Source organism: Xiphophorus maculatus, chromosome 11 (genome assembly GCF_002775205.1).
Source record: "Xiphophorus maculatus strain JP 163 A chromosome 11, X_maculatus-5.0-male, whole genome shotgun sequence".
In the NCBI taxonomy this organism is placed as follows: domain Eukaryota; kingdom Metazoa; phylum Chordata; class Actinopteri; order Cyprinodontiformes; family Poeciliidae; genus Xiphophorus; species Xiphophorus maculatus.
In genome coordinates, this window is record NC_036453.1 from 3,601,203 (window position 1) to 3,615,954 (window position 14,752).

General features: G+C 38.2%; 1 protein-coding gene across 2 annotated transcripts; it reads right to left on the reverse strand.

Moving 5' to 3' along the window:
• Nucleotides 1-337: 337 nt before the first annotated feature.
• On the reverse strand, nt 338-13,792 carry ncaph (non-SMC condensin I complex subunit H). 2 transcript variants are annotated; one of them, XM_023341860.1, is made up of 18 exons: nt 13,678-13,792; nt 12,371-12,592; nt 12,154-12,244; nt 11,417-11,509; nt 10,988-11,105; nt 9,381-9,532; nt 8,170-8,359; nt 7,926-8,008; nt 6,271-6,464; nt 5,097-5,242; nt 4,523-4,629; nt 3,779-3,898; nt 2,933-3,040; nt 2,586-2,729; nt 1,621-1,731; nt 1,376-1,452; nt 1,029-1,104; nt 338-677 (listed from the first exon to the last, which is right to left on the reverse strand). In XM_023341860.1, the coding sequence occupies exons 2-18, from the start codon at nt 12,589-12,591 to the stop codon at nt 618-620; spliced, it is 2,091 nt and encodes a 696-aa protein (XP_023197628.1). In that variant the 5' UTR covers nt 12,592; nt 13,678-13,792; the 3' UTR covers nt 338-617. The 2 variants fall into 2 exon arrangements, with proteins under 2 accessions (XP_023197628.1, XP_014327087.2); XM_014471601.2 differs by having other exon boundaries at nt 12,371-12,596.
• Between the last annotated feature and the right edge of the window lie 960 nt (nt 13,793-14,752).

A 14,752-nucleotide genomic window follows, 5' to 3' on the forward strand; every position in this document is an offset into this window, starting at 1 on the left:
CAAGCATCTCCTCTACGTTTCACATACATGTGAAAAAAAAAAAAATGACTTCACCAGTTTTCCTCTGCTCACGTAACAGGAAGGTTTGGTGTCCTGTTAGCCCAGCAGCTCCTCCTTGTTGACCTGCTACACCCAGCCAGAAACTTCATACCTCGACCAACCAGTTTGACCACCACCCTGAGGGAGGCGGTGCATGTTGTTCCTGTTCCTGCTGGTTGGATCAACAACAGCTGAGCGCCATCTGATTATTTGCCACTGCAAATCATCGGAGCTTTCTCGTCGTGAAAACGATTCGCAATAAAGTTACGTTATCATTGTGTTTAAGAATTACTGGAACTTTATGAAAAAGAAAGCATTTATTTTGACAATTCATTTTTTTAGCGCTGGTTGAGCTGTTATAATCATCTACACAGACAAGACAGAGAAAAGAGTTGAGAAAGGAGGGAGCAAAAGCAGATTATCTTCATTACACGGAGATAAGAAAAGACACTTAAAAACATATTTTAGAAAAAAAGAAAGAAGTTTTAGATAAACACTGAGTATGAAAAATAAGGCTGTAGAAACAACAACAACAACAACAAAAAATTGTGAATCTTCGTTCAAATCCTCCGTTCTGGTCACTGGCCTTGTCTGATGATGATATCTGACATGTCATCAACCTTCACCAGCTCCAGGTTCTGGGAAATAAATTAAAAATCAGAAATCAATACCCGTACTTGTTCCAGAACAGCTCACAGATGGTTTGAACAGCAAGCAAACCATCTGTGAGCTTTACGTCACGTGTCTTTATGTGCCCAGAAGAAACATACATTTTACATACATACATTTCTCTGTATGTTAATGCAGGGAAATCTGTTAAGTTAAAGGTTTCCAATGACATACAGAGTTCTCTACAGCTTTAGCGTGTGCATGTTCAACAGTTTGTGACTTATCCTTAGAGCCCATCTGTTAACCACTGGACCTGGCCACATCAATCACAAGGTTACTTCCTAATAAGCATCTAGGCGTTGTGTTGGAGTGACGCTCACCTTTTCATTAGCGAGATGCAGCAGGGCAACAAACGCCAGTGGCACCGACAAGTTCTGAGCCATACTGCTGGGTAATCTGAACCAACACAGAGGGAGAGAAACAGGAAAACAGAGACGCTTTAACAAATTTTATTTGATTTGATTTTTAAACATTTCCGTTAATTGGAAGTCAAAAACTGTCATCTTTGAAATTAAAGTGGGATTAATTAGGGAACAGTACACCAATGATTATTTTTGCGCAGAATGAACTCCTTTTCACTGGTGTCATGCAGCATGAGCGCCAACTCTGATTAATATTCTTCACAAGTGTAAGTCGAAGCGGGCCGGGCCAGCAGGTTGGCCAGTACCTTTGAAGCAGAGTCTTTGTGGTCTGACTGAAGGCTTTCTCTCCACACACTGGAGCCTCTGCACTGTCCTCCACCTGCTGGGAACATCAAGGGGAAAAGCCAATAAAACAGACCTGGACACACAGAATCAAACAAATCCAGCTCAACCCGACTGGTTGGCTACTTTGCTCGCCCCGCGCAAACTCTCAGGACAAGACGTTAGAAATTGTATTTTTTTATTTTAAAAAGAGAGAGAAGTGATTTACCTGTTTTGGTTTTTCTGGGCTGTCAGTCAGCAGAGTCCACATGCTGTTCTTCAGCCTCTTCATGTCCATTTTCTTCGCTGTCTTGGCGTAGTTGATTTCTATTTTGTTCACCTTCGTAGCAAAAGTAACACAGTAAGCTTCGAAGAAATTACGAAGCAAAAACTTTCCCAGTGTGCAGAATTTGCACATTTTACACATGCAGCTGCAGAATATAATTACAGTGCCTAGAAGAAGTATTTGCATTGGTAAAGCATGTTCACATTTTGTTACAACCACACGCTTAATGTACTAAAATGAAATTTTATATTTTATGAACTTTTTGTTTTTGAACGTCATAAATCAACTTGAGTAAACAAACTGGAACACCGGCATGGCACAAAATAAAAATGAAATTAAATAACTGCACAAAATCAGGTCTGACGTTTTAGACATTATTCAACCATTTTGACCAACGGTTTTTGAAATCTGCCCCTCGTGACTTCAGTCTAAAGGTTATCATTTCCATTACAAAAATACTCCATAGCTAATCAATCATTTAATAAACTGAAATTGTATGCGAAGGTCCTAGTCCTGAAATGAGAAGCATATATTGGTTCACAACAGGGTTTACACACAAAAATCTGGAGTGAAAGTGTGGGGTCACAGATCACGTGATTTTTAGCAGCAGTCCTAGAATTATCACAAGTTTATTTTTCTATAATTCTCCCCACTGGTGCCAAAAGTGACTGGACAGAAAAAAAACAGAAGATGTTTCCGTCTTCCTTTTTTTTTTTTTTTTAATTCGTGGAAGCTGGATGCTCCTTATTGAATAGATCTAAAGAAACCAATCACTGATATCTTATTTTAACACAACATCAGAGCAAACAGAGAGGTTTGTGTTTGTAACAATGGAAGCTCACCGCAGTGTGAATGCTGTTGTAAGGCTCTGTCTTTGTGTTATAGAAAGTATCAAACGGAGGGCATACCCTGTGTGGCTCAGGCACCAGATCTTCCTCCCCGTATGTGGAAACTCCCTCCAGGTCTTGCGAGGGCTGAGACAGACCGTCACCTGAAGGCTGAGTGTCATCTGAACCACCAAACCCTTCGACGTCGTCATCACTGTCACCACCCTGAAACAGAGTGGACGGCCGCTTTCATGCTGCTGTTGATCATCTAGTCAAACACCGGCTTCAGCAAGCGTATAATCACAGCTGGACATTGTAATCTCTAAGATAAGTATGACTTTGACCATATTGCTATGCAGCTGGTCTGTTCTGCTAACGCGTACTGCAGACTCAGCAGATGTCTGCTAACATCAAGATGGCTTCCAGACCTGAAGACCAGGACAGAAGTTGGCTGTGTCGTTGGCGTTGTTGTAGTCGTAATCCCCGATTCCTTCTCCAAGCTCTCCAGACAGCCTCTTCTGGGCCTCTTGACTCAACTACACAGAGCAGAAAACACATTCAATGTCAGAACATCTAGGCAATATGTCAGACGTCAAAGAATCCCCGACTTTCCAGACGTAAACTTCCAGATTTCTATGTATGTTTTCAACATCCTATGAAAGTAAGAATAGAAATGTTTATACGGGTGGTAAGGCCAAAGACAGAAAGAGAGCATGAAAGGCAGAAAGACAGAAAAAAGAAAGACAAAGAAACAGGAAGAAAAACAGAGAGAAAGAATGAAAGAAAAACACAGAAAGAAAGACAAAACAATACATAAAGTTAGACAGATAGGGAAGCAAACCTGGAAAAATACATTTTTTTCCCCCCACAGTGACAGAAACTTTAAATCACATGTAATACTTTTCTAGACATGTTGGAATCCTGTTAGTATGTGTGAAGAACAAATTTTTTTTATGCTCCAAGTGCCCACTTAAAAAAAAAATCCCACACAGTATAATGTGATTTAAAATGAAGACTTAATCAGTGTTTGTCTTGGATTATTGTGTGACTGTAAAGTCGTAGAACTGGAGCTTTTAAACTCCTAAAGGATTCTTTAAATGAAAAAAATACATTGAGACAAAGTTGGTGAATGTTGCCACAAGTTCTCCTGAACACTCAAATATTGTCCGATTAATCAGACTCACTCAAACATAGAACTGTCCATTATGATGTTTTACTTCTGATGTATTTTAGTTGGAAAGCAGATCAGTGACCAGATAGGGCGGATATCTCACCGAGCTGGACGGTTTGAGGCTGAGCTGGGAGAGAATCTCTGGGGCAAACTTGAAATCGGCAGGCAGGGTCGTCTTCTTGTTGCTGGCGCTGAGGGCGGACTTACTGTTAGTGGTGGCTGCCTGGAAACAAGGAGGGAAAAAATGAGACTCAAAAGACAAAATGTTTGGGGGGGAATCAGGAATTCAGCCCTCTAAGCTAGCTGCATCAAGTTACTGGGCCTCACATTATTATGCATTTATTCATGTCCCATCCGCAAACTTTAATGCATTTTATTGGGATCAAGGCATATTCTAACCATTTATGACCGTTTTGACGACGACACATTCTGATAGATTCTTGCTGCCTTTGTCAAATGTCCAAAGACTGAAGCAAAAATGATAAAGATTTATATGAAAACAGGAAACTCCCCATCCCAAGAAAACTATATTTATTAAAATTGAAAGTCTAATTTATGTTTCGGATTCTGTGTTGCTGCTAATCCTGTTTTTTGTTTTATATATATCTTTATTACTGTGTACAGAGTCACAGTGTCTTGAAAAGCGCATCATAAAATGTATCATTATCATTAACTAGACAATAAAAACCAGTGCCTTGACCTTTATGCTGAAGCTAATCCCATCTGGCATTAAACAGCAAAAACAATTGATGCACAAAAAACGAGTTTAGATGAGGATATAAGACACTTTACTCTTTTTGAACAGTTTGAATAAATATTCAGGTGTTGGGGGTTAAAGCAGGTTTACCCTTGTGGTGCGGAAGTACGTGTCAAAGTTGACATCATCGTTGAAGTCTATTTCAAAGGTCTTCTTGGGCTTCCTTTTTCTGGTCTCTTTGTCAGGAACATGATCCACTGAAACACAACAGGATAAAAAAAAAAAAAAGCACAACAAAAACAGTCAGTTTTCTGTATACATGAACCGCAACGCTCAATAAAGTCTCAATTTTGAGAGAATGTGAGAGCATCATTAGCTTCCAGGTCACTCAAAGCACAAAACAAACTTGGTGTGTTAGCACAGCTAATATTTGTGTAAGGATGCAATCATGTTTACTGTTCCTTCCTCTGGAAAACACAAAAGATGTGATGGACAGAAAGAATCGTTCTTGTCAAGTCTTTACGGTGATGAGCAGGCGCACGTTTTGATTTTAATCATGTACCGTTTTCTCATTAGTCCCAATTTATAATGCAGACTGTCTTGCATTATACTGTCACTTCATAGTGATCATTTTAACAAATGTGTAAAAAAAACCCCGATTTGTTAAATAAAAATTGGATACTGTAGCTTCAAGATGAGCAGGAAAGTGATTCTGTTCACTCACGTTTGTGTTTCGGTTTGAACTGCCAGTATCCGGGGCCGGCCCAGGCTGCCATGGTTCTCGGGCTGAAGTAAGAATATTCCCTGGGCTGAGAGGAAAGCTGCAGACACATGGTGGCGATGTCTCCTTCTCCGATGGGAATCACGTCCCTGGAGGATCAACAGAAGAATCAGCAGAAAGAAAATGGTAACCTTGGGAAAGGAGCAGAACTCAATTGTCCTACTCTCAACCTCTGCAAAGGACTTTGTTACACTTCAGTTTGAATTGTAACAAGGAGTAGTGTGAAAGTGACAATCTGAAGCTGAGAGAAGTAAACACAAAATGCTAAAAACTTTTGAGGTGAAAATGTGTTTTCTGATCAACATGCTGACGACAGCTTCACTGTTCTGTTCATAGACGGGCCAGATGTAAGGAAAAGAATCCACCAGATTGAGGAACTAGCTCATGTTTTAGCCTGTTGCAGTGCCAATCTTTAAATACTTTTACTCAAAACAAAGGTAAGATATTTAACACGTTTTTTCCCCCCACATAGATTTCGATACATTAAAAACAATTTAAAAACCAATTAATTGATGAAATTAATCGCTTTTATTAATTAAAAATAAAATACACATACAAAAAGTTGCGGCCAGTATTCCGTTTCTGATATACCAGTAAATCTGATGCACAAGCTGCATCCGCAAACAGCGACGTACGACCAAGCTGATTCTCTTGGCACTTAAAAAAATATATATTTAAAAAATTTGCTTCTATAAAGGATCTGATAGGAGGCTAGCAAAGAGTATTGTGTTCAAGATGTGCTAAATGGAGTTAGCCTATCACCAAAGCTATGCAAGCCTAAAATAGCATCTCAATGCTAAACATGCAGCAGGACAGACGTCCCTAAAGCTAATATAAGCGTCCACATTTCTAAAGAAGAATTTTTTTTTGTAGACTCTACATGAAAGCTGAGTGAGTATAATAGGACTTTGAACCAAGCTGATGGTTGACCAACATAAATAACAGATTAAAAACAATAAGCAAAGGGTTTTAGATTAGAAAATGTTGCTTGTTTTGTTGTCGTTTCCAAGTCCCACCACAACCCAAAACTTAAAAAAAAAAACAGAACTCCTGGTAATATAATAATCATGGCCACAAATATTCCCACAGTGTGGGCCGACGACATCCGTCCTCGTACCTTCCTTTGCTGGGGCCGGACGACTCGCAGCCCTCCTTGTGTTCCTTTGATCCTTCCTCACAGTCAGCTAGTCCCTCTTCATAATCAGCATCAAAGTCAGGGCAGTCGTCTTCTTCCGGCTCCGGCTCCAGCTCAGCATTCACGTCAAACACGTGTTCGCCCTGCTTCATCTTCTCCAGCAGCTGGTTCATGGTCTGAAGGCAGATCAACATTCAGACACACAAGACTCATGGTTTGCACCGACTCCGTTTATTCATTTCCAAACCAGTAATTAAAACATTGATAGAAAATTATACGACTTTCAGCTTAGTCTGGACGTTATATTTTGATGAGCTGGAAAATAGTTTGAAAACGTTTCTTGAAGTTAGAGCTTTAAAGTCACTTAAAGGGAATAAAAATGTTAAGTTTTCTATTGATCGACTCTAAGCAGAAATTGGGAAGTTAAGTAGTTAAAAAATTAAAAAAAGAAAATGTAGATTTTATTCATATTCATTAAATGCATAAAATCTATTGAGTGTTTTTTGGTCCCTACAAGCATTAATCAATGAATAATTTCATGCACTTTTATTGAGTTTAGTAAAAATATTGCTCTCCAAAAATGTAATCAACTATGCATCAACGTGAATAACATAGTTAATTGTTTTCTGTTAAAATTAATTTACTACTAGCTCTATCAAAAAACAAACAGCACATTCCTATTGATGTTATTCTCCTTAGAAGAAAAAACAAGAAACAACAAATCTGGACTGACTAGTAGGTTAGCCTTCAGTTAAAACAGGAAGTCAAAAAACCAACAAAAAAAAATCAGATTCCACTTTTAGAAAGATAAGCTAGCATGTTAAACCTGCCTTTATTTCCATGACCAGGCAGAGCAAATCCTGTAGTTAGAATAAGAAGATAGAATGTGGACTTGAAGTTTTATCACTTTTTTTGTACTGTTGTAATAACGATAAAAGTGACAATAAGAACTATTTACTACTTTTTTCTGTGACTCCATGGAACAGAAGTTTATTTCTCTTTTAGATCAATAAGGTATTTTTCAATTTGAATTTCTGCTCATAAGAAACAGACCATTCTGCAATGGGCTTCTTTAGGACACCAGTCACATAAAGAAGTGTGATGTGTACCACTAAAATCCACACATTGTGGCATTTAGTTATATTTTCAAAATTACTGATATTTATTGATTCAGCTTTATTGAACAAACAGTGAAAACACGTAAAAATAACGATCGGACTTTAAGGCGACAACGATAAATCAAAATTTTATGATAAGACATTTATCATGATAAGAGATAAAATGATAAATGCCAACCTCTAAATGGTACTTATAAAAACCCAGCAAAAAATATTCCTTTAAGCCTGAGATCACAACAGAAGTAAAGAGCTCTAAGATATTCCCAATCCAATATCAATGGGTTTGTATTGATTGTTTTTAGAAATATATTGTTAGATAAAGTACACAACCATGTATAGTGTTCAAATTTTAACCCACAAACACATGAATGAGAAGGTAGAGCTGGATCTTTCCACTTTAATAAAATAACTCAACTGGTAATTAAAGGCGAAAATGAGCGCATTCTGGTCGGGAATAATTCACATCTCCTCTTAAAAGATTTTCAAAAGCACATATTTTAGTTTGATGGTTCCTCTGACCTGCTCAGGGTTCCAGCTTGTGAATGAGAAGTCTTGCAGTGAGGGGCAGATGCAGCTCTTCTGCTGGGAACGCTGCAGCGCAGCTGGCAGGAGCACAGCACCGAAAAACAGAGAGAACTTAGCATTCCTTACAGATATCAGCTCCGAAACGTGGCTCAAATATTCAACTAATGTCACAGGGCACCACAAACGTCCATTAAGATGTACCGGTACTCTTTTTGTACTGGTTGCTGTGTTTTTTTACCCTTGAACGGTGATGCAGAAACTCTCTGTGGAGTCGGTGGAGAGTAGGAGGGTGTGGACTGCAGGAGGGTCATGTGTGAGGGAAACAGCAGCTCGCAGCGACTGCTCTCACTGAACAGAACGGATAGAAAGACCCCCGCTGTGCTGCTCTCATCGAAGGATGAGGCCATCCGCTGAAACATGGGGTCCACCTGGGAGACGAGTCAAAGTTAGAGAAAGGATCGCGCTGAATTACCGCTACAAAGTAAAAGCTGGTAACAGAGTCAAAGAGATCATCCCTTTATGTTAACGGCTGAACAAAGGCGAAGCGGCCATGTTAAAACAGGAGTTAAAGAGGAAACTGAACGCTCTGTTTGACCCCCGTCTGACATCTGCCGCCACCCAACGTTTGGCGAATATAAAATGATTATGCGATTTCAATCACTTGGAGAATCAAGTATCTGAGTGGTAGTATAGACACAGATAATGAAACCACCACAATTGCATTGTGTTTTCTCCCCCAACATTGGTGGAATATTGATAAAGTTTTGCGCATTTTTGTAATGGAAATGTACCTTCTCTCAGGGAAAACCAGGACTGGGCAATATGGCATAAAAATTTAATCAGATTTTCTTTCGTGTCAGATTAAATTTTAATAGATTTTTTCTCCTGCTTTCTTTTCGAAAAACAAAATTACAAATGAAAGAAAACATTTTCAAAAAGTGGCTTTTATTCCAACCATCACTTCTGTGTACGACAGAGTATTATGGCTGCAAGACATTTTGCTTAAATATGAGAATGTAGTCAAAATATTAGCAGAATAAAGATGCAATTTGTACCAGAATGTCCTAAAATTACAAGAAAAAAAATTGTTTCAATTGGAAAAAAAAGCATGGACAGTTAATTTTTTGGAGTTGGAGTTCTCATAAAATTACAACTTCTGTTAATACTATTATTATATTCTTGTAATACTATGGGTTTTGATCTCATACATTTTTTTTATACCCTGGTCAAACAAGATGGCAGCCAAGGGTAGGACGATATCACTCTGAACTACGGAAACCCAGGGTGTGCATTAGCAGAACCACCCCCCTCCCAAAAAACAAACAAACAAAAAAAACAACTGATTTTGAACCGATTTATCTCCCAACCACAGAATAAAGTGATGAAAATCAAGTACTCCTAAACAGAAAGCAGAAGAATGTGTATTGTATACAACAGCTCCACTTTTACCTCACATCTCCTCTCAGAATCTGCACAGTTGATGTTGCTCAGGTTCTGCTCCACTGTCTTTTTAGGAGGCCTCTTTTTCTTTGGCTGCTTGGCAGTCATGTCTCCTCCAGCTGCCTCGTCTCCATCCACGGCCTCATCTTTCAAACCGTGATCTGCATGAGCACAAAAAGCACAAGAAGAAGGATAAATAAATGACTAAGAGCAGATTGTTTGGACATATTGCAATTTTATAGCACAATCGAGTTACTATGTAAACTTCAGTTGTTTAAAAAGTGCTGTATACATGTCAAATAAAGTTTATATTGTAAGTTAACGCCTTGAAATTGGGTCTCTGTTTCTTTAAGAAGCTGCTGCCCTTCCTGACACTCTGCCTTCAGGAAGTCACCATAGCATGGCTCCTCTATTAACCCTTTGTCAATGTTTTTACCAGCGTTGCTCTGAGAAGTAGCTCCTACAATGAGCTCAGCAGAAGCTCAGTTCTACCAGGTGTTTGCTAATTGCTGCTGGCTAGTCTGAAGGAGCTGAGTGAGAGAGTCAAATTGGAAGGCTGCTCTGGGAAACTTCGAGACGCAACTCCAAGAAGGAGCTGCGTCTCGAAGGCGGGGCTGGGTCCTTTTACACGGCTGAATGGTTGCCACGGAGATAAAAAGGACTCTTCAAACATGCTTGAAAGAATCAAGGCAACACTCCAGGTATGTTTTTGATGAGAGAATATCATTGTAACATGATGGAAGGCTTAAAAAAAGTCAATTTCACATAATAATGGTCCTTTAAATACACACAGCTTCTTGTGCATTATTGTGAGTAGTCACCTGCTACTAAATACATCCATATCCACCATCACACACACGAGTGAAATAACCAAGAATAGGATACAGCTACAAGAGAACTGAATTATTGAAGCAAGACTTAATAACCAAGAGACACTGGATCAACTGAATATGATTACAGTGAACCCTCGTTTTTCGCGGGGGTTAGGTTCCAAAAAGAACCTGTGATAGGCGAAATCCGTGAAGTAGTAAACTTTATTTTTTACAATTATTATACAGCATAATTAAATACTCTACATTGAAACCAAAGAACAAAACCTGTTTTTAGGACCAAGCATTTTTTTAACAAATAGAACGCTTTCTTACAAATAACTACAGTAAAATAAACATTTTAATCATCAATACGAAGTACAGTAGGACAAATTGTGACTCGCGTATTTCACTGTGCCTCTGACTGTGACGCTGCGGCCTGACCGCTCTGTAGTGTCTTTTTCTTCTGAAGCCTGTGGTGCAGGTGTGTTTTTTCGAGAGAAGAACATAGTTATCGGTAGTTGTTGTCGCTCTTTTTTCTTCTGGGCAAAAATATTTGCGTATATTTAAATACCGTAACGTTATTGGCACGTTACGGTATATAGAGAAGAAGCGCTGAGACTGCTGAGCCAATCAGGACGCAGAACACAATGCACTGTGAAAAAAAAAACTGCACAAAAAAATCTGCGAAGCAGCGAGGCCGTGAAAGGTGAACAACGTTACAGCGAGGGTTCACTGTATTAATACACGACACGCCCCCTAGTGTTTAGGACAATCACCAAACAGAACTCAATGCTGGATTTTCACCTTCTCCAGGTTTCGTTTCAGCCCCAAGACCGCCCAACACTCTGTAGGCATCAGCATGAACAGCATCCACTCTCACAGCGTAGATCTTTGTACTGGCATCCAGAGTACCAGCTGCCACCTGTAGACACAAACAAAACACAACTTGCATGATAAAAATACACAAAAACTTCTGTGTGACTGGACTCTATAAACTCTAGAGTAGATAGTAAAAACATTATTCGATCTGTTGGGGTGTAAAGGCTTACACCAAAATCAAAATGCTTTTCTTAACCAAAATCATAACAATACAAGCAGTTTCTTTAAAAACCAGAACATTCAGCGTGTAATGCTCATTTTTCTTACTCAACACTTAGCATTAAATGTAAATATTATCCTTCACGTTTGTTATACTTATAGCAATGACAAAACAGTAGTTTTCAGGAGACATACCTTGAAGTTGGTGATCTCAGAATCCTTTTGCTTTAGAATATCGGCCATGTAATCAATCAGATGCAGACCAAAAGCATTTTTGGTGGTGATTTTCTGAAAACGAAAGCATTAAAAATAAAAACCTAGAATCGTACTTAGTTTTTATAAGTGAAACTGTCTCATTTGAATTCTTTTTTTTTTTTTTTTTTGCCCCTTTAGGCACAATGTTACGAAAAGCCAAAACATGTTTTTGTTTCATATGTTGAATCTATACAGGCATTTTATAGGCTTTTTTTTGAAAGCATAATTTCAAAAATTAGAAAGAATTATGTATGTAGCACAGAAGAAAAAAAATTCTCATACCGCTTAAAGAACTATTGATCAAATCCATGTAAAAAAAAAAAAAAAGAAAGAAAGAAAAGGGGTTACAACCAACTACCTGTTTGTGATAAACCCACTGTTCACTTTTGATTTTATGATTACTGTAGGTCTATGTTTCATAGTTTTGTAGGATGTGGTTACTCTTTTAGATGAAGGAAGGACGAAAAAAAAAAAAAAAAAAAAAGCTAAAGAAATAACATTAGAAAGTTAGAAAAAAGAAAAATATTGAAAAAAAAATTATGAAAAAAAATTAGAAATAAAAATAGTAAGAAAGAAAAAACAGAAATCCATAAAATTAGAAATAAAAAAAATTCTTTACAATTCATTTTCACTTTTATTTTCCGTAAATGCAGTGCAGGCAGTCCAGACAAACTTACATTCTCAGTTGAAAGCTTTATGCATGTGGAGTAATGCTCTGAGATCTGAGCATTGGACAGCTTGGGTACAGCAGCAGGAGTCCCCACGGCACTGGACAGAATAAACAACAAACCCATCGAAATAGCAACAAACATGGCAACCCGTCAAGCTGATAACAGCGTTTGAGTGCAATATACAAATTGCCAGTTACGTTTCCTGCTGATCTCCACGGCTCACCTGTGAGACCCAGAGTCAGTGAAGGATGAATCGTTGGCAGCTTGAAGGTCGATCACTCTTGATCTCCTGCGCTGCCGGCGTTCCTGCTCATCGTCGTTGCCAGGGAAGGCAGCCAGCAGCGGCGTGCTGCAGGCTGCCGGCGACAGACCTTGGTTCTTGTTCAGAGAGGATGAGTTCCATCCCGGACGGACCCGGGAGACGGGCGTGCATGTCGCACTCATTCTGTCTGGGCGCAGAAGAAAACAGATGATACTTTGTCCTTCACAAGAAGATGAATGAGTGACGAAAGATGCTACACTTAAATACGGAAACTTTACGTTTATACTCTAAAAAACACATTTAATGTATATGTGAAAAATGCCAAGGCTCAGGATGACTTATAAACAGAAATCTGATTTAATAATGTTTGGCTTGGGTTTGCTGAATTTCCACTTGGACGGATGAAAAGATGAATCAGACTGAAAGCCAGCTTTGCGACAGTGTTTGCAGATACACTAGAAAGCACTGAAGAATTAGTAAAAAGCTTCCAAAAATATGAAAGTTTTGTTCAAGATCAAATTTAGGCTCAAATTCTGTAATTTTCAATATTTAAATCAGCAGAGTTCTCCCTCCATTTCAGGTAGTTTCACTGCAGAATATTTATCAGTCCTAAAGTTTTAAACACAAGTGAACAAAAAAAAAGGTTGCTAGACTGATGGATGGACAAACAGTTTGAAAGACTGACAGATGGATAAATTCAAAACTGAAGGATGAACGAACGGAAGAATAGATGATATGGACACGGAAGGAGTGATGAACTTTTATTTATTTTTTTTAAACCATATTTATTTTTGACCTGGTAACGGCTACCTCATAATACATGCACAAAAATAAAAATAAAACAAGCGCAATCAATAGATGGAGAAGCTCGTGGATTAAAGAATGACTGATGAGCTGGCCGTTTTGATAAATCCAGGGAGCAGAAAGATTGTCCATCTCATAGAATCGCCCTCCACTACCAAAAGACGCGACTCGGGTGATAACCACCAACAGAAGCGGCTTTAAATCAGTCAAATGTATGCAAAGAATCTTATTTTCGGTCATTGTTATGCGTCATACTGTCTGAAAAATGCCAAAAAAATAAGATAACCGTAATATTTGTTTCAGCAAAGAAAGCCTCACCTCATGAAAGCTTCTGGCCGAGCTCAAACCCTGCTAACGTTATGCTAACTCAACGCTAGCATAACAACCTGAGCTTTGGTATAAATATCTTCTCATTGTTTGCTGACTGTCTCACTAGAACAGAAGAACTTCACAACACAACGTACCTTATGGGTTCAAAGTTCCGACGAGGCCCTTCAGACTGAGGACACTTGCTGTTGAATTTTAACAAAAGGAGAGAAAGGAGCAGCACTTTCTCAATTCCTGTTCAGCTTTTGAATTTTTGCGCCGGACGGTTTACGTAACAGAACAAAACGTCATGACGTAAAGCCGTCCCCGGAAGTAGGATGCTCCAGTATTTTAGTTTATTTTTCTCAATGATCTTGGGTGTAAAATGTCATGTGCTAACTGCACTCTATCTCTAACATTTCAAAAAAAAATAATCACATTTAATCTAAATCATATGTAACAAATATGGATTTATGATTATATACCTTCAAAATATGCAGCAAAAATAGTCTATAATTTAAAATGTAAATTATTGGGTGTGTTTGTGAAGTGCAAACATTTGAAAAATTCACTGTGAAACCCAGAAATAACAATATAAATCCTAATTATTTAAGACAAAAATAAGCATTTGTTAGATAAAAAATCAATTAACAATAAATAAATAAATAAATAACTAAAATGGCTGCTCACTAGATGGCAGTAAACTCCACAGCCAGACTTTTAACCACCAACTCTGCTGTTGTGATTAAATCCTGCATTTTCTTGCACGTCTCTTCCTCACAGTGGCAACATTTTAATAAAATGAATATCATTTAAATAAAATATTCTATTTTTTCTGTTTTGGCACACTCATAACAAACCACGGAACAAATATTAATATCAGCAAGGGTGACCTGAGTAAATATAAAACCCTAGTTTTTCAATAATGTTTTCATCTATTATGAGAATCTGGGTGCATGTTAAATCACACCCAGGCCTTAGTCTGACTGGTCCCCCCCCCCAAAAACAAACATTTATGTATCTAGGATATTAAAAAACATGAGTTACAAACTCCTCCACATGACGGTAAGAATGCATAAAAAAATAGGATAAACAAAATTAGAATTCAAAAACACTTTATTGATCCCAAAGGAAAATTAAACGTTGTGTAACTCATATTGATTCAGATTCTTCAAAGAGTTATTTAGACATAAGAGAAGCTCAATTATTCTGAATAAAAAAAATCCTCACAAC

What these genes read in the sequence shown, in the direction of transcription:
- ncaph (XM_023341860.1), bottom strand. Translation starts at nt 12,591, where the DNA reads ATGAGTGCGACATGCACGCCCGTCTCCCGGGTCCGTCCGGGATGGAAC. An exon ending in TGAAACGAAACCTGGAGAAG is followed by an intron (nt 9,533 to 10,987) that starts GTGAAAATCCAG and finishes GTGCTCATGCAG; the next exon opens with ATCACGGTTTGAAAGATGAG. An exon ending in TGCATCTCGCTAATGAAAAG is followed by an intron (nt 678 to 1,028) that starts GTGAGCGTCACT and finishes TTTATTTCCCAG; the next exon opens with AACCTGGAGCTGGTGAAGGT.